At 54.4% G+C, this 19313-nt stretch overlaps 1 protein-coding gene across 9 annotated transcripts in view; it reads right to left on the bottom strand.

Annotated features, from left to right (window-relative positions):
* PLEKHA6 (pleckstrin homology domain containing A6) overlaps positions 1–19313 on the bottom strand; it is a 57732-nt gene that overhangs the window by 16817 nt on the left and 21602 nt on the right. For 6 of the 9 annotated variants that reach the window (XM_059996207.1, XM_059996203.1, XM_059996195.1 and 3 more), the window contains exons 6-15: positions 18156–18256; positions 14320–14522; positions 12330–12812; positions 10647–11163; positions 10080–10166; positions 4144–4212; positions 2835–2915; positions 2398–2547; positions 1526–1621; positions 51–162 (exon numbers count right to left, since the gene is read on the bottom strand). In XM_059996207.1, coding sequence (XP_059852190.1) covers positions 51–162; positions 1526–1621; positions 2398–2547; positions 2835–2915; positions 4144–4212; positions 10080–10166; positions 10647–11163; positions 12330–12812; positions 14320–14522; positions 18156–18256 — 1899 coding nt within the window. The remainder of the gene's footprint in view (positions 1–50; positions 163–1525; positions 1622–2397; positions 2548–2834; positions 2916–4143; positions 4213–10079; positions 10167–10646; positions 11164–12329; positions 12813–14319; positions 14523–18155; positions 18257–19313) is intronic. The other 3 variants (XM_059996222.1, XM_059996237.1, XM_059996245.1) reach the window with 3 other exon arrangements.

Below are 19313 nucleotides of genomic sequence, written 5' to 3'. Positions count from 1 at the left end.
GTGTTTCTGGTGAGGCCAGGAGCCAGGAGGCTGGTGGAGAGAGCGGCTACCTCTGTGCTTGGCTGTGTCTGTGCCCCGGGATGGGTTATTCTTCCTCAGCCCCTCCATCACATCCTGGATCCTCCAGATCTCCTTCTGGATTTGTCGGTTGAGCACCTCATTCTGGAACAGCCAGAGAGCAGGTCAAAGGAGGTGGCTACCAAGGAGTGTCCCGGCGGGAGCTTTCCCGTGCTCATGTACACACGCACATCCCTCTAGCACACTCATCTTTCTCATGGGCAGCCTTTGCCTCTTCGGCTTCCGGAATTGCGGGAGGAGAGGGCTCTGTCATCACAGCAAAGAGCACTTTTAGGTGAACGTGTGGCCTCAGAACGAAGAGAGTGAGAACCTGTCCCTCTGATTCCACCCCCCACCCAGGGGAGCTCAGGGTGGTCTTGGAGTGAACACCCCTCTAGGTGGACACTTGATGGTGGCCTGTTTTCCAGGGCCAAGAGCTTCTGGTTTACTGTCTTGTTTCACATACTGTGGGACTGTTTGATATGCATGAATTCTACTCAATTACAGTGTCTACTCTTTGAAAAATAATAGCTACCTTTTATTTAACATTCCCCGCCCCGCTGCCCTCCACCCCACCCTGCCCGCCTATACCAGGCACTGTGCTGAGTGCTTTGCACACATGAACTCACTGCGGCTGCACAACACCTCTACGAGGCAAGGACAGCGGTTGTCTCCACTTCAGAGGCTCACGCCCAACACCATCTGTTAGTAAGCAGTGTGGCCACCATCTGGATCTGGTCTCGAGCTGGTGCCCTCGACCATGACGCTATCCTACCTCCCAAAATGTTTGCGGTGAAAGTGAGGCTTGCCCACAGAACATCGTGGCATTTGGGGCCTCTGGTCCAGGGGCTAACCTAACCTAACAAGCTGCAAGGTTGGGTGGTAAGTTTTGTTACCAGGAGGGAAACAGGAGGAAAATGGGGGAAACCAGGGTGTTAACTGCATCAGAGAGACAGGGCTTGCAAAGCGAGCTAGAGAAGGGGCAGAGCCTGGGAAGAGAAAAGACAGAGGAAGGAAAAGAAGAAGAATGCCCCAGGAACGTCCATCCTCCTGCCTCCAAGCAGAGTGTTTTTGACCCATCCCAGAAAGAAAGGCCTCTTTCCCACCTAAAAATTCCCCGGTGGATGGCTCCCACACTGCGTACTCTTCTGATGTCATGAGAGAGATCTGTATTTATCATGATCTTCTTTACATTCATATATCTGTTAAAGTCTCCCATGCTTCAACTTTTATTCTTCCCCCATGATTTGATGGAACTAAAGAACGATCCCACATTATCTTCACCCTGAAACTCAGAGTCTGTTTTAAGAGGCCCTGAACCTTGTCTTTCATCTGAGGACCAACTCCTGGTCATAAGTCTCTGAAATTTCTAAAGCAAGAAAGGAAGCCACCGTGGCCTCTTTCGGCCAAAATGACAAAGGAGGGCCTGAAGCACACAGCAGCCCCGCCTGCCTGTGGGCCTCTTCACCTGAAAGTCCAAGCTGAGCTGCTCCCAGAGCTCGTCGTGCAGGGCAGAGACCTCTGCCTCCAGGCCCTCGTACTCCACGGTGCTGTTCGACAGGGCCTGCAAGGGGAGGGCTTACTGAGAAGCTGCAATTGCCAATCCGCCCCTCCTCGTCCTGCCTCAGGGCCTGGGGCCCGGGTACCAGAGGGACGGGAGAGGGCCCTGGGCTGAGACATTCTGATGACAGCCAAACACTGGCCTTTTAGGAGGTGCAACAGCCCAGCCTACTGCATGCCCAAAGAGAGAGAAAATGGAATCCTCTCTGGATGGCAGGCAGGCCCAAAGGGGCTAATCTCCCCTCCTGTTCTCCCCAGATTGGGTGATAGAGAGTAGAGGGCAAAAAAGGAAAGACCTGGGGGTGCCTGTTCTCTGGAGGTTAGAGACCTTCCTCCCTCTGGGCCACAATTTCCTGGGGCTTTTGCTGCTGCTCTCTGTGTCAGAGGGTCTGCCCTGTGCCTGCTGGGAAGTAACCAGGGTGGCGTGTTGCCGGTATCCTGGTTCTCCAGGGGAGTGGAAAAGGTGGGCAGCAAAGCTGTTAGAGCAGCCAAGGAAAGAAGTGGCCCTCAACTTCACTTTGTCCTGAATGAATCCTGGTGCAGATACGGCTTGTGGGAAACAAGCCAGTCTCCCTGGTGGAGACTCAATGGGATGAGCAGGCTGGCACATTTGCTGCCTCTTTGTAAGGCAGTGTTAAGGTCTTTGTTTATCCCTCTCGCAGACAGCACCCTGCTCTCGCTGCCAGAGGAGAACAGGAATTAGAGGAGCACAGCTGGGAGGGTGGCTCCCCCCTGCAGGTGCTGGCCAGGGTGGGAGCGCACACCCAGCTCCCAGGTTACCGTGGTTGCCTGAGACAGCTCCACCCGGATGTGGATGAGCTGGTTCTGCAGCGACTCCTTCTTGTGTAGCAGCTTCTCTGGGTAGGCAGGCTGGTTTCCAAACATCTCCAGTTCCTGATGGGTCCCCATCAAGGCACTTTCCAGGCTCTCCTGAAGAAAGGCAGGGGAATGGCTATGAGCGGCCTTCATAGCTCCTCTCCTGGGCTTTCAGCAGCAGAGGCCTGAGCCCTAGGGGTTCAACCAGGCAGCTTAGTGGAGGTTTCCCTCACACTGGCTGAGGTCCCCAGAAGAGCTTCAGCAGGTCTGATTAAGGGCAGGACAGAAATTTAAGGAGGGGCAAATCTTCATCAGCTTAGTCAGGATGGAGATAGCAATCTACACCTTCTCTGGGCCAGCCCCCCCGTCTGCCCCACTCAGGGCCACCCCATGGCTCTCACCTTCTCAGCTCGGAGCTGCTGCACCAGCCGTTCCTGCTCCCTCACCACCTTGTTCTGCTCACACAACTTGCCCAGCAGCTTCTGGGGGCCCCAAGGGGGAAGGGAGGGAGAAAGAAGGGAGTGAAGAACACGGTTTGATGGGGACCTGGGAATTGGGTTGGCAGGGCCTGGCCTCTGGATACCACCTCCTCTTCCCTGCCAAGGAACCCTGGGCCTTCACCTTGACCTTGGAGGCTCCTGGGAACAGGAAGATGGTCTTCACCTCCGGGGACTCTCCAAAGACCCATTGGGAGAGGAGACAAATTTATTCTCTGAGGAAACGAGTCAGCTTGAGAGGGGAGAGGGCTGAGAGCCAAACGTTAAGCTTCTGCACTCCCATCCTCTTGGGGTTCCAATTCACAAGAGGTTCAGGAGATAACACGGCCTCGCCTCCTGGGCCTCCAGGTGTGTATGAATCAGAGGCACAGGCCGGTTTCTGAACAACAGTCTTAGCAAAACCGCTGAACAATGTAAACTGGTTCCCTAGTCCCACAGGACCCTGATCTCCCCTCCTCCTTCCAGAGGCTCAGGATGGCTGACGGTGGCTCCCTCTGAGGTCTGGTCCTTGCCTGTACAGAGCGTCTCCCCTGCCTGCTGGGCAGATCTGCTACCTAGGCAAGGCAGGTTAGGCCAAACTTGTCTTCTGGGAAGACCTGTGCTTTCCTGCGTCCACACCTTTATCCATGCCACTCCTCAAATACCCGCTTGGCTACTTTCTAGTGGGCCAAATCTTGTCCTCTGGGCCCTTTATTTCAAGGCCCAGCTCACGTGCCACCTGTTTTGTCCCCGGCCTCCACCAGCCCACGCGGTCCCCCTACCCCGCACTCCTGCAGACCCTGTTACAGTCCGCTCAGCACATGAATCCTGTGCTGCCGCCTGCTGCTCCCTGGGCCTCCCACTGCCCAGAAGCTCCCCGAGGGTGGAGCCAGGCCTCATTCTTCTTTCCAGGCACCTGGGGACTACATGCTCTACCTCCTAACGAAGTCTGTGCTCCTGAAATAAGCACAAGCCAGCGCTGTAGATAAGAGGGCCTCAAACTCAGTGGAGAAACACACACAGCCATGGTGGGAGGTAGGGGTGAGTGGTAAGAACGAGAGGAGGCCCAGGCAGAATGTTGTCTTTGCGGTGAGAGAGGACAGGAATGAAATGTATGAAGGGCCACAGGAGATGAGAGATGGACGGAGGAGAAGCCCCCACGGAGGAGAGTGAGGATGAGAAGGGCAGCGGGAGGGGCTGGAGTGGACAGAGGCAGCGGGAGAGCTGTTCTTACATCTGTGTCTTGCTCGTTTAGCTTGTAGGTGTGGAGGCTGTCCCGGAACACTTCTGGGTATGGAGGGACCTGCAGGAACAGGAGGCCGGTTACCACAGCAGAGGACAGCCTGGGCAGGGCACGCAGGGACGGGACCGCTGACAGTCTCGCTCCGTTCCTGCCACCGACCACAGTCCCATCGCCTCAGGCCGCATCTGTTCTGGGGACCTGGGCTGAGCTACAGTGCTCTGCCCCCTGGCCGGAAAGCGTGGGACAGCCCGGCCTAAGCTCCGCCCCAAGCTCTGCCCCAACCGTCCTGGGCTGATTCTGGAGGTAGAGATGCTGCTCACTCGTGCTCTGTATCTCCTCTCCGCTAAGGTCTAAAATCTACTGCCAAGAGGGGCTCCAGGGCTGTGTAGCTCCCAAATGGCTTACTGGTAACAACCATGAGAACAAGAGTTAAGTCCTGGCTGTTCTGATAAGGATAAGACCTGGGAGAACAGAACGAGCATTGGAAGAATCTGAGAACGACCACCCTACTAGATGGAACGCCAGCCCCAGGGCTTGTGCCTCAACCAGAAGTGCCTCTGAGTCCAGCAAAGGCGCCTGCCCTTGGTGACACATGCAGCAACGAGAGCACGTTCTACACAACTCTGTCGCTGGACGGTTCCATATCACACGCCTCGTGTCCTTCACCCCAACAACCGTTAAGAAGACCCCAAACATGAAAGAGAAGTCCTGAACGCTAAAAAGCAGCCTGCGGTCCCTGCATGGCGTGAGATGTCAGTGTGGGCTATTTCGATGGCCTGGGAAATGGGCCTGGGTTCACCCATGAACGTGAAGAATGGGGGAGACACAGTGAAAAGAAAGGAGGGAGGCCAGGCTGAGCCTGGGAGATGAGGCCTGGCAGGTGAGCAGGCGGAGTGGACTCATCCCTGATGGGTGGACGCGACCATGCACAAGCAGCTGAAAAATGGTGTTGACAGGGACCATGCTGCCAGGCAGAGGTCTTACTTGCATGAAGAGTTGGGCCCTGGGGGAGGAGTTCTCCACCATGCGGTTCACCATACTGATGAGAGTCTCACTCTCACTCATCTGCAGCAGAGGAAGGAACAGACGATTCAAACTCAGACCCCCAGAGAGATGTCTCCCCACGCCCGCCTGTGCTTGCTTTCCAGGAAACAGGAAAGGACAGCTCCTCCTGAGGCCTCCAGCATCCTCTGCCTGGCCTTGCCCATCACTCACCCCTCGTGAACTCCATCTCAGGACCCGCACTGAAGTTGCCCTTGAGGAAAGCCCACAGAAGGGACCTGGGAGGCCACTGTGCCCTCGCTTGTGGCTCTGAAGAGGCCCCAGCCCAGTGACACCTCCCCAGGGCGCCTGAGTGTGGTGGGTCTCATCCCATTGGGCCGGCTCTCATTTCTCACACTGGTTTGGTCAAAGACCACACAAGCAGTTGGAAAGTCCGATCTCCCAAAATCTGAACTAAATGAAACAACGTTAAAGAAAATGTGACCCGGCTCTTTGGCTGGGCCGTCACATTGGGAAGGCACAGGCCTCTCTTCCCAAACCCTGCCCACCTCTGCTCTAGAGTAGAAAGTATTGCTAAACACGGTTTCCAGAGCTGGGCTGGTAGCATCCATGCCAATCTGGGATGGCGCCAGGGAGCAAACAAGGAGGCCAAAGCAAGTAAGCCACGTTAAAGGGACACCAGAGATTGGAACACTGCTCTCCCAACACGTTATCCTTATGCTTCAAGGATCATCAGGAACATGGAGGGGGAAAGACTATTTGCCAGATGAAAACGAAAGAGAGAGAGGAAGGGTGAGGGAGAGGGACAGGGAGGGAGGGAGGACGAGCCAACCAAATCAACCAGGAATGCCATCATTTCCCCCACTGGTTCCAGTGTGACAGCGTCAAATGTAAACATATTAGGGAGTGTCCTTGGCCATGTCCCTTTAACTCAATGGATCTCCAGGAGAAGGCAGCAGAAGACGGGGGGAGTTGTGCAGGAAAAGCTTCTTGGGGAGGGGCAATGAGTAAGGGAAGGGACAGAGCCACCTTAGGGCAGATCTTCTCAGGTCACAGTTCAGGGAACCCCCACGTTTTTTGCCCTTGTCTTCCCAATCTTTGTTGGACCCACACCTATTTCCCTCTTGCCCTGTTTAGGCGGCAGCCCCAAAGCAGCCTTGCTTCTGTGCGCTGTACAAGACAGGGCGAGGGGCACCCCTCCACCCCCATTCACAGGCTCTAGAGCATTTTAAAGGGCTTTCCTAGGATCTGATTTTGCTACTTCTTTAGCCCAGTTGGGAATTTTTTCTATGATATAAAGTGTGATTTAAAAGGCTTTTAAAAGAGCAATTGTAATATGAGGTTGAGTCTTTGCAAAATGGTTAAAAGTCAACAGTATATCAACCACATTTTCTGTAAGGATCTGAACTCAAGTCAGTGCTTATCTTCTTAGAGGCTTGCACGCGCATGTGCGTGCGTGGCGCATGTGCGTGCGTGCGTGTGTGTGTGTGTGTGGATGAGATTGTGTTTGTTGTGTATGGGGTGTGCCAGTGTGGTGTATGTGTGATCGTATGTGGTATGTGTATGTTTATGTTGGCTGCCTGTGTGTCATACCTGTGTGTCCTGTGTGTGGTGTTTATGTGTATGTGTGGAGGACAAGGCAGATCTACCAACACATCAGGCTTTGAGAGGGCAAGGGAGGCCCAGGCTCTTCTTGGTCACCCACAGATCTCATTCCTTCCCCAACCAGTAGATCTAAAACAATAGAGGAAGCAGGGGTCTTCTCACCCTGGCCTGCCCCCACACATGCTATGGCTTTCAGGATCGTTCAGCCTATGTGGGCCTTGCCTCTGGGAGGATTCCTGTGTGCCACCTTCTGTCTCTCCAAACGTTAGAGAAATTTCGTGAGAAAGCCCCTAACCCAGTACCTTATACACAGCACTGGGGTCAAGGGTGGTCAATTAATATTTTTGAGTTTTGGAAGAAAAAGAATAATAAAATAATCATAGTAGCAATCACTAGCCCTCATCAAGGCCTGCCAAAGTGCTCTCATATACATTCTCACTCGACTCTCCCAATAACTGTGAGGTAGAAAGGGCAGGTCCTACAATGTCCGTCTCATGATTGAGAAAACAAAGACCCAGAGAGACCAAGGTTTAAAAAAAAAAATCCCTGTAAATGGCACAGCTGGAACTAGAGTGCAGTGTCTGACTATGTTCTGGACTCTTCTTATCATACAAGACTGCCTTTTAAGAGTATTATCGTTTATCTAGGAAGAGGTCCTCTGAAAGGTTATTTCTGAAGCCCCCAGCCCCTCTGTGAGGGAAGAAGCCCCCAGGAAGGGGCCCTGCCATCTGCACTGAATGCTTGGAAAGCCAGCAGTGTGGATGGGCTGCGGGGAGGAGGGCCTGCCGGGAGTCATCCCCACATGGACTAGAATGCTTACGGTGTCAACACCACATGCTCCGTCTGGGACTAAGATGCAATGTTCTTGAGGGCCAGGAGCCATCACTGCTGATTAAAATGTGTATATCATGCTTCCCAGTACCCAAGGGCTCCCATGAGGACGACCTCACTGAGACACGGAGACCCTGTGAGATGACGGTCACATGGCTTGTGACTAGAACCACCAGCATTTGCAGCCACGTCCTCTGATACCAAGTTTATGGTTCTCTCTACAATGTTAAGAGCACAAAGTCATCCTGATGAGGTTCAACCCCAGCTTCTTCACATGTTAGATGTTTCCTCAGCTGTAAACCGAGTCAAAAGCTCAGAGTCATATCCAAGCTCTGTTGTTCACTGGTTGTGTGTCCTTGGCGTGTTATTTGATCTCTCTGGGCTTTAGTTTCATCATATCCCCTACGAAATGGGGATAATAACAATACCTACGTTGCAGAGTTGTTATAAAGGTTAGGATCTGTGAAATGCTTAGAATGGTGCAGGGCATGGAGGAAGCATCCCATTACGGTAAGTGCTGCCACTATTATTATTATTATTACTAACATTATTCTTTCCACCACCCCAGGCCGCCTCCACCTGGATCTGGTACACATCCAGGTCCCCCATGATTTGTAGCACAGATCTGAATATGAGTATGTGCTCATACAAACTGCCCAGCATATTGACCCCTGGCCTGTCTAAACCCAGTATCACAGCCTCCTTAGTCTCAAAAGGCAAGGTAGCCAAAGGTGAGAGCCCAGGCAGCCGATTGCTTTCATCACTTGGGGACACTCATTGCCTCTTCAGGGTGCTCATCTGTAACACTGGATTGATGACACTCTCTCTGCCTACAGCACTGAGTTCTCAGGAAAACATGAGCCGTGCATACAAAAGAACTTTGCAGAGGAACTAACATATATGCCGAATTACCATAATTTAAAAAATCAGTGCAGGGCAGGTCTGTGGTCCTTCGCTTACAAAATGTGGAGTTTAACCACAACCTGTGGAATAGGATAGGCTAATTTCCCAGATTCAGGCTGAACTAAATCCTTAGCCTCCTAGGCCCCAGCACAGAGCTCCTCCCTGTCTCTGCAACTCTATCCAGCAAAAATGCAAATTCCCGCCTGCCCCCTGGGGGCAGTTCCATCTGGGTCGAACAAATAGGCGGTGACATTAATTATTCATGTGGTAATTTACAATTCTCCTTTCCCCAGGAAACTCCCAGCTGCCCTAAAGGGCTTTGCAGAGAAGGGGTGTGAAGGTGCAAACCAAAATATAAGCCACTTTGTTGTGTCCCGGTTTTTGCCAACAAAGGTTGTCAGATGGATGGGGGATGAGAAGGCGGGGAGGAGCAGGGAGACGTGAAGGGAGGGCAGGGGGATGGTAAGGGGCACCAGCTCTGCCTACCTGCTGATCCAAATACTCTAGGTTTCTTTGCAACTGAAGGTCTAAAAGTTCATCCTACCCGGAGCCCGAGGCCCAACGGCAACACAAACAAACAGGAACAGGACAAAAGAAAACAATAAAAAGGAAGCAAAGCAGTTAAGAGTTAGCTGGGCAACGACAAACAGAGGCCTCTCTGGCCTTGAGGAGTCTAGGGAAGGGAGGGGGGAAGGGTGCGGGCAGCCACAGAGGTTGTCTGCTGGACAAGCCCAGCGAGAGAAGCGACACACTCCGAGGCTCCTGGGTCGGCCTGGCCCTGCCCTGGGAGAGGGAAGCACCACTGAAGCCATCTAGTCAGCACTTCCTGGAGCTTTTTCTGAGTTTTCTGGAAAATCCACTGTTTCCAGATGGGTGCATTTGCTGTGTGTCTTGGCTATAGAGTTTGGACACCGGCAGAGAAGACTCAGAGAGAGGGGCCAGTGACAGGCCGTTGGAGACAAGGATTCTGCCTGTTGGTTCCAGTGGTTTTCCCCAGCTCCCCAGGCGGAGCATCTGCATCGAGTTCTCCAGGCGGAGACCAAAATCCTCAGGAGAACAAATTCCCGGAAGAGACACAAGTAGAAAGGGGAGTGAAAGTAGGAGGAGACACAGTATGGAAAATCTTTTCTTCCTCAATCCGGCTTCTAGTCTCTTTCCCCCCGAAGTGACATTCCAGGCAAGGACGAGCTTGAAGCAAGTACGCTTAGGGGTAAGAAGACTAGAAGATCATGCCTGTTTTGGGAGCTCTAGCTTAACTTTTCTTCCCAGCCCATAGCCTAAGCACCCTGTCCAGGCCCCTCTGCATGCTGGAGAGGAGTTGTTCTGAGACTGAGAGAATGGGGACGTTTCACGCTTCCAGATCTTGTCCCTGCTCCTCTGCCCTGTGTCACAGAGGAGGAGGGGTAACTGACACCACTCTCTATATTGGTGTTAGAGTCCAGGCCGGAGGGAGGAGGTATCCAGAGGCTGCTAAAGACCAGACGGGCCAGGCACTGGGCACAGAGCATCCCTGCGTCTGCCCTAGTTTGGCCCCGCCCTGGGAGGAGAGGTCCTGAGGGGAAGTGGAGTGGGAGGAGAGGACGTACCATCTTATCGTGGACCGTGGGGGATGGTGGGTAGTTGTAGGGGAACAGTCCTGCAGGGACTGGCCGCCTGTCTCCCAGGTAATCATACTGGAAGAGAAAGGGGATTGGAGAGGTGAGGGGGTCCGGCTGGGATATGGACTTCCCCACCAACTGAAGTTCAAGGTTAGGGATGTTTGTAACCTGTCCCGGAGCAGATTTCAAACTAAAATGGACAGCCTTTAACCATTGCAATATCCTTGCAGTGATCTGTCTAGGTCCTCAAGATTTGAAAAGATAGAACCCTCTCTGTCCTCTTATATAGAATTAGGGCTCCTGGTACAGTCTGGGGATGGGCACAGAGAGCAGTGTTTCTACTCAGGGGCAAGGCAAATCCCCCAAGGCAGCTCTCCTATGGACAGAACCGCAGGGCCAGTGGCTTCCCCTGGGCAGCATCCCTGGTCCTGCTGACACAGCCCAGTGACCCCATGTCCCCAGATACCCTTGCATCCCCACCTCTTCTCAGCAGATCGTCTTAGGCTTCTGGGGGATCTCAGGGGCTGAGGAAGGAGGGGAAGGCTGGTGGCTCACCTTGGGGGAGCTGATGGATCGCCTCATCACATAGGCAGCAGGGTCAGCATAGATGTCCTCACTGCGAGGTGGCAGCCGCTCGAAACGGGCACTGGGTGAGCGGATGGGGGAGAAAATGCGGGCGCGGCTGTAGGACCCATGGCTTGGCGAGCGGGGCACAGAGTGGGAACGGGGCTGCAAGGACAGGCGTCGCAGGGAGCCGGAGGCGGCATCCAGTTCATCATAATAGACAGGCTGCCGGGAGGGGCTGGGGATCCAGGTGGTACCATCCTGCCGCCCATAGCTGGCAGGCTCCTTCCACGCACGCAGCTGGAAGGCGGGGCCGCCTCCATTCCGGAAGGAGTGCCGCTTGTCCTCCAGGGCCCAGGGTGGGCTGATACGATCGTAGGCCGGCATGGAGCAGATGCTATCCGGCCGCACGCCTGGCGGGTAGTACTGGTAATCATCAGGGTACTGGGAGGAGTAGGGGCTGTAATACTCAGGGACCCTACGGGACACAGGGTAGAACCTAGAGGGACTGAGACAGAGAGGACTTTGTAAGGAAGCCAGACAAAATGGGCACGCCCCCAGCCACCTGCCCGTGCCCCAGCCCCTCCTCCTTGTCCTCCAGCCTAGAGTGGGGTCTGACGAGGTGAATGGTGCCCTAGGCTGACCTTGCGAGCATACGGGGGCGCCCACTGCCCAGGCACGGAGGCCTGTTTCCAGAAGTGCAAGGAAAGACCTGTCCTCAAAGCTCTCCCCCTCAACCAGTTCCCTGAGGCCAGAAATTTCACCATTCAGAGCTTCCATCTTTGTCTCTTTGTCTCCCTGGGGAGAAACTTTAAGCCTTATTAGCCATCTCTATCTCAGCATGAACCAATTTATCAGATTCTTTCCAGAGAGGCTGAGAGCAGAGAGAACACTAGAGTGTACCAGGCACCTGGAGGGGGACAACGGAGGAGGGACAAAGGGATGCCTTCGCTGATTTTATGATCCTGTCAAGGAGCCAACCAGTCCGTTCCTGGGACTCAACCCTAGTGAGGCGCTCTCCCCAGGGCAGGGCAGACCACCACAGTGAGCTGCCCTCCCAGACCCCCAGGGAAGGAGCGGCAGCCCCCCTTGCCCTGATGAACACAATCAGGTCCAATAAATGTCTTCAAATATTTGAGAGCCAGTCACTGGATAAAGAAGTAAATCGGTCTATTGGGAAGAACTAGGGCCAATGAGTGGCAACGGTTTTCTTTTTTAAAAACTGCTTATAAATAATGGCTTGCAAACAGAGCTTCAAAGACGCAGTGAGCTGCCTTGGCAGTTAGTGAGTCTCGCGTTGGTAGAGACACTGGACGCTATACAAGGGTGGGAAGCACGGACGGACGTCTGGCTGGACAGCTTTAAAGGCCCCTCGCTGCGACTGCCTGCATGCTTCAGGCCGCCCAGCGTCCTGTGGGAGGCACTGGGTGCTCTGTCCCTTCCTCTGAAGTAGGCAGAGACGGCAAGAATCAGGGGCAGGGGGCAAACTCTACAGAGGGAACCATGGGGTTAGTAAGCATCTGGGCAAGCAGGGAATCCTGGGGTTTTCTTGGTTTCCCAATTCAGCCTGGCTTCCAGAAGGTTTCCAACAGAGGGTGCCTCCCTGTCACTCCCCCAGCCCCAGCCCCCAGCCGGAACGCCATCCCCACTCCACCCCACCCCACCAGGCCTCACCTCCGAAGATCTTCAGGAGGGGGCACCCCTCGGCGCAGGTTCACCCACTGCTGAAGCTGGTTCATGGAGCTCTTGCGCTGGGCGATTTTGTCGGGGTTGGCACGTGGGGGGAAGCTCCGCCGTTGCCCCCCACTTTCTGAGTCCTGAGGTGGGAAAGCTGTGCTCCCCGGCCGGCTCGGGGAGCTATACTGCCAGCCGTTGGGCTGGGTGGGCCGCTCCCCACCTCCTGGGACCCTTGGGCCCTCAGGGTAAGGGCTGCCCGGGTCTGAGGCTGGTTCTGGTCCAGCGTGGACACCATTGGCTTTCACCAGAGGCTCGCTCTTGACGTCAGGCCTCTCAGGCCTCCTCTCCACCTTCTCACAGCCTCGGCCATCACCCTCTCCTCGAGTCTTGGCCTCTGGTTCAGGCTTGGGAAGGCTGTTTTGGGGGGGTTGGTGGTGGTGTTTGCTGGGTGGGATGTTCTCAGAGTCTGGCTTCTCGTGGCTGTGGGATGCCAAGGGAGATGTTGTAAGGGACTCCAGCCCAGCGTGGAGTTCAGGTGGGGGGAAACTGGGAAGGAGAAGAGGAGTGGAGAAGGATGGACAGGAAGGCAGTGATGGAAACAGGGTTCAATGAATTCCAATTCTGTTTCCTAAATCCTACCATTTTATATACTTGCTCCAGCCTGGGCAATTATAAAGCGTAATCCAAGCTTGCCTGTGCACATGTGCTCGTCTTGCCCTGCTGGTCCTCCTCGTGTGTCACCCTTCGCTCCCTTCTGCTGAAACTCCTTGAGTCCAGCCTCCTAGCTATGGCCGAGACTAACCTCACCCAGACTAGGTGTCTCCTGTAGCCTCTTCCTGATCCAGCCCCCGTCACTTGGTGTGCACTACACACTACGCATAATCGGAACCATCCTTGATGTCTCAGCTACAGAGGTTTGTGACAGGTCAGCCCTCTCTCCTTTAGAAAGTTACTTAACTTCCACGAGTCTTGGGCTCCTCATTGGCAGGCTGGGTAGGACTGTGTGAGATCAAACATGGCAGGCGCACCAGGGGCTGAAGCCGTTGCCTCCAACTTCACAGGCATAGAGAGAAGCTAGTTCCCCTCCCGAACAAGCATCTTCTAGGACTTTCTATGAGAGTATAAGCTCCATGAGGTAGGAGCTTGTCAGACTTTTCCTACCTTGTTTTCCTAGCACCCTATACACATTTCTATCTACAGTAAATATTTCTGAAAAGAAGGAGTGAAGTTCTGGAATTCCACCCCTTGGTCAAAGCAAAGATGGAATCTCATGACAATGTTTTCGCTACACCTTCCCCAATTCAACATAGTCAAGCATCCTTGTTGAGACACTGCTTGGTAAACGTTTTCAAGACAGGTACACAGACTTGGAGTCTGTACTGTAAAACTTCCTTCTGCTGGATCCCTGCTAACATCTAACTTAAGACTCAATGCCCAGTTCAAGTACAGACAGGTGCTGAGACTGCGGGCGATGACGGGGTGAAGTGACAGGAGCATCACGTGCTGAGTGCTCGCTGCATGTCAGTCATTTTACCCATACTATTGAGTCCTCACAACAACCCTATGAGGTAGGATTATAATTATCGTCTCTGAGGGTCAGGGGTTAAGTAACTCACACTTAGGTCACACAGTGGGCAAGTGTTCAAGTTGGGATTCAAACCTGAGTCCCACAAAGGCTGTATGCATAACAAAACGAGTGAGTGACCCTGGTCTTTGGCTCCTGGCCAGGCCCGCATGGAACCTGGCTTCTCTCTTGGCCTCCACCAGCTCAGAGAGAAGAGGAGGAGCTGCCCAGGGGAAAAGAGACTACAGGCTCCGAATTCACTTAGCCAGCCTCCCTGCTGGGAGGCAAGGAGTTGGTTCACATGTTCTCAGAGGTTCAAGTCCACGTGCTGGGCTCAGCAAGGGCACAGAGATGGGCACCTCTTCACTCCTCCTCTCTCTCTAATAGCAGTCCTCACACCTATGCCCGGTCCCCGGCACTCACTTGTGACGTGCAGCTTGGGGCGCTGACTTCTGGGCTGGGGGGATCTGTACTCGGGCAGCCTCCCCCATGGCCTGGATCCAGGCCTCCTGCTCCTCGGGGCTCTCGGCACTGAAGAAGTAGGTGCGGACCCCGGCGTGCTCAGCCTGTGGGGAGAGGCAGTGCGTGGAACTGTCCCCAGCCTCGTCCACCCAGCACACAGTCACCTGTGGGGAGAATACACCCATGCCCACAGGGCAGGTGGTCAGGCAGGTCATTCCCCTGACCTGCAGCTCTTCGCCCCATATGGAGCTCGGGGCAATGTGAGGAGGCCCCCAGCTGTCCCAAGTGCCCCAGCTGGCACCCTCGTATCTGCCTCGACTAGCTCTCTGGACACCACTAGGCAGCCCAACAGGCAGGTAAGCTGACCTGCCCCACCTGAGGGACAATTACCTTGCCCGCTCTCCCATCAAATTCCATGCTTGCTTTGAAGGGCAGTTACCCCGTGCCCGGGAGAGATGCCCCCCTACCCCAACCACATGCCAGTCTCGGCCCCAGCTCAGCCTCTGAGAAGCTGGCACTCTCTTCCGCGCAGCGGGACAGCGCGGGCACACGGGGGGCATGCACAGACGGTCAGAGCACGCTACCTAGTTGGCGGCTGCAAGCAGGCGCAGCAGGCGGTAACCCAGAAGCGAGCTCCTGTCCAGAGGAGGGGTCCTCACGCGGCCAGAAGGAGGAGAAGCAGAGAACAGGTCAACCGAACACCAGAAGGAGAGACAGGAGACGTGACAGGAATGTCGAGGAACAGAGGGAAGTGGGGAGCTATTCAGACTAGCCCCTTCTACTCAGTGTCACCACTGGGACCACGGCACCCAGCAAGGCTCAGGTCAGCCCACCAGGAGTGGGGGTGGACAGCGTGCACCCGGCAAACCTGGGTTGCTCGAGGAGAGAAGGCAGGGCAGGCAGCCCAGTGCTAATCCTAGCTCTGTTCCCGACCAGCCCTGCAACTGTAAACAACTCGAGATTTTGCTCTGGCCTTAACTGATGCATCTGTTTGATGGGGAGGGTCCAAGAGGAAAAGACGCTCCAGTGCTAGATCCTTTCTGGGGTCTCAGAACACTTCCTAGGTGAGACCAATCTCCCAGAAAAAGCAGCTAGCCTTGTTCATCCCATTCAACATGAGAGATCCCAAAGTGTTTAAGAGTCTCAGATGTGAACTTCACTTTGGCCTATGACCCCTTGGGTGCTAAATCCTGGGTCTCTGGGGGTTGGAAGGAGAGAAGACAGGGCTCCTCTGACCAAGCCCCAGGGTTCTCCTAAGCAACAGTGTCAAATCCACACCCTTCGAGTGCTTTCCCAGACGGACCTTCACTTTTCCTCAGCACCTTCCCCAGCACGTGTCTTTGCACAGGAGCCATTACCCAGTGAGGGGGCAACCTACTTCTCTAAGAACAGAGATGGGCCTCCTTCCTCTGGATCCGGCCAGTCCCCACCCTCCAGCAGGGCTGCCCAGCAGGTAGGCAGAGACAGGGAGGTGCTGACGAAAAGCCAGTGAAGTTTTAAAGAGGGATCTGGGGGTCGAAACTGCACAGGGAAATGGAGAGCAGGGGCCCAGGCAAGCCCTCTGGGGTGGAGAACACAGGGTTATTGTAGAGGGGAGAGACACACAGGTGGGACGAGTGGGTGTGTCCAGGGCTGGTAGGAGTGGCAGCAAATAATTACTTTGCTAAGCGTCCAGTGAGCATCCTGTGTGTGCAGAGCTCTGCTCTGGGCACCAGTCACAGGGAAAGCAAAGACATGCTCTTAGCACTCGAAGAGCTCACGGTCAAGCTGGAGGACAAAACATACCCATGGGGAAACAAGGAGAGAGCAAAGGCACGGGAACAACAGCTGTGACAGGAGAAGGCAGAGGGCCTGGGAAAAGACAGGGTGATTGATGGGGAGCCAGGAGGGGGCACCAGCCTGGAAGCATGAAAGGGGACCAGAGAATTGAGGGAGGTGCCCCCATGGACGAGCCCACAGAGCCCCCACGGGGCTGTGCAGGGACAGAGGAAGGCCATTCAGCAGCAGGCTGGGTGGGAACAGTGCTGGCTCATTACTGGCCATCTGAGGGTTTCGCTTGGTGGCCGCAGCAGGACAAGCCTCCCATCTGTCTCATCTCCCCTCCCTTCCCTGGGGAAAGGCCACTGAATAGCCACAATCCGAACCTTTTGTGGGCCACTGAGCACAGCCCTCCGAGTTGGGTTTTAAAGAGGCAGTGCACTCCTCAGGGAAAAGGGAAGGAGGAGAGGGGCTGATGGGCACAGAGATCTGGGGTTTATGGAGGGGTGTGTCAGTCACTGGGACGTTGTTCTAACGGGGCTGCCGGCAGAGCTCCCGAGCTGGAGTGTGTGTGTGTGTGTGTGTGTGTGTGTGCGCGCGCGCGCGCGCGCGCGCGCGCGCTCACGCACGCAGGTCTGGAGGGGAAGGGTAAGACAGGCTGTCTGACTGTGTGGGGGTGTGTGCGTGTCTGTGTAGAGCAGGCCTGTTTGTTGTTGGTTAAACAGCCTGTTCCTATTTCCCCAGCTAAAATCCAGCTCCCTGGAGCCACTGTTTTATTGATTATTCATTCTGCAGACAGGACCCTTGGAGGCTCGAAACTAATTATGTGCCTAAGAAGTCCCTCTTTGCTCCCCGGAGCAGCATTATGTGTCTGCCCACCTCTCTGTGGCCAGGTGACCAGAGCTGAAGGACAGAAAGGGCAGAGTCTCTGGGGCCCCAGGAACTCAGATGCTGCCCTCGAGTAGTAACCTGTGGGTTTTCAGGGTCTTGGACAGCAATTCTCAACTGGGGGAGAGAGGGCTTTGTACTAAGAAGATGCATGGTTGAGATCATAATTTTATATTTGGAAAATGAAAAAGAACCTATGATCTTTGCATCACAAAATACAAAAAGGGCATGGAATTTTCATTGTTTTTAATGGGCCGTGAATTTTTAAATGTGGAAAAACACTGGCCTAGGATGAGACAGCTGCTGTCTCGTCTTTGATGGGTAGATCCCCCAGGGGTTCCGAGCAGTGGCGCTGAGCACTGCAGGTGAGGCCATCTCCCTGGGCCCTTATTCCCTCAAACTGTGTCTCTGTGAGGTTTGTAGCTTTCAATTATAATGAAACTCAATTCCTAACTTTCTGCAAAGATTTTTTTTTTTTTTTAAATTAGAGCATGTCGTTTATGGCAACTAAAAAACACAGGCGTACAAAACCCATTTTACAAGGTGGCAAAAATACTAGGGTGCTGGCCCATGACAAGGGCTGGAGAGGGGACAGGGTGCAGGCAGCAGGGCTGAAGGGCAAAGGGATAAGAAGGAAAGTGGGGACAAATGACAAATTGAGGGCCCTTATGTGGGCCGGTGCGAACGCGCTGTACACTGAATAGTAGTGAACAACTTACATCTGAGACCCTTTGAGTAAGTTTGACTGGGGGTCTAGTTCCCTGGGCCCAAAGTGGGGAGGAAGACTTTCCAGAATGGATCTTAGAAACCCACCCGGCCACAGTTCCTGCCTCTGCTGTGAGGGATTTCCTAGGTGCCAGGCCACCGGGCAGAGGGTCCATGGCCTCAGCACATAACTAATTCTCCCCCAGGAAAGACTGTGGTACCACTGAAGCTCATCTCTACAGGCCCACCCTGGGGAGAGAAGAGGAAGGGGTCCCGGCACAGCCTCACAACAGCCTGCACTGAGCCCAGGGACCGCTGCCTGCTCCCCCCAGTACTACCACTTGGGGTTCCTGAGGAGGTGGCTCTTGATCCTGTTTCATTCTTATATGCTCTAGAAGAGCCGGCCTCCCGCCCCTACCTGACCTGGGAGAGGAAGGCCAACTGACCTTAAAGGTATGTTTTCGGCTGATGTTGTCTGAGGGCTGCACCGCAGCCACCCGGAAACTCAGGAGGGGGATGCTGCCCAGGACGCTCTCCTCCTTCTCGTCTGTCAAAGGAAATAGAGGCACAAGTGAGATGTATGTGTGCGGGGGGGAGGGGAGGGGAGTGTATCAGCCCTATTAGGATAAATACCAGCAAATATCTGTTACTCGTCTACTATTCGTCAGGCACTCGGGGCCACCACACAACCACACAGGCCGTGCTCTGCACAGCGAGAGGCACACTCCCTGGAGCTGGGGAGCGTGGCAGCCCTACAGGCACTGTTCTAGACTTGGGGACTGTAGAGGTGAATGCGAGTAGTAGTGCCCACCCTTGGGGAGCTCACATTCCAGTATGGAAGCAAACAAGCACAGAAGAGCCAACATTTTGGAGCGCTTGCTATATGTCAGGCACTGTTCTAAGTTAAAGGCTTAATGGATTTAACCTGCCCAACAATCCTATGAATGGGTACTCATGATCTCCATTTTATAGGTAAGGAGATTGAGACACAGAACGATTAAATAACTTGTCCAAGGTTACTTAAGTAGAAAGTGGTGGATTAGTCTTTAACCCAAGAAGTCTGACTTTCGAGCTCTAGCATTCTTAACCTCCCTCCCATCCACAGCGCCTCTCCAAACAAGGTGATCCCAACAGCGACACAGGGAACAGGATATAAGGGGATGGGGCACGGTAGAGGGGACGTTCGCATCTTCGGCTCGGGCCCTTCCGGGCAATTGTCTCTAAGGTTCTCCTAGGCACCTGGCAGCTTGCTTTGTCTTCTGACTAGACCCCTCCCCTTTACAGTCCCCATGTCTGCACAGAAGACACGGCCCTGCATGGCCCCCCGCCCTCTGATCCCCAGAAGCAGGTGAGCAATCAGGCTGCTGCATAATTCATCCCGAATCTCCAAAGGAGCCTGAGGGATTAGCTGGTCAGGCCCCCAGCTATCAGCAGGAGACCGAAAGGGTGGGGTGCTGTGTGGGAACCACGAGGTTGGGGCTAACGATGAGGCCATGGCAAGACCCTCCCCACTTCCCTGGCATAGCTCTTTATTCCTGGGTCTAGAGACCCTGTAAAACCCTCAGCTAGGGTTCCGAAGAAATCTCACAGGGCTTACAGACTCC

Source organism: Delphinus delphis, chromosome 1 (genome assembly GCF_949987515.2).
Source record: "Delphinus delphis chromosome 1, mDelDel1.2, whole genome shotgun sequence".
Lineage (NCBI taxonomy): Eukaryota > Metazoa > Chordata > Mammalia > Artiodactyla > Delphinidae > Delphinus > Delphinus delphis.
This window is presented reverse-complemented; position numbering and strand designations above follow the sequence as displayed.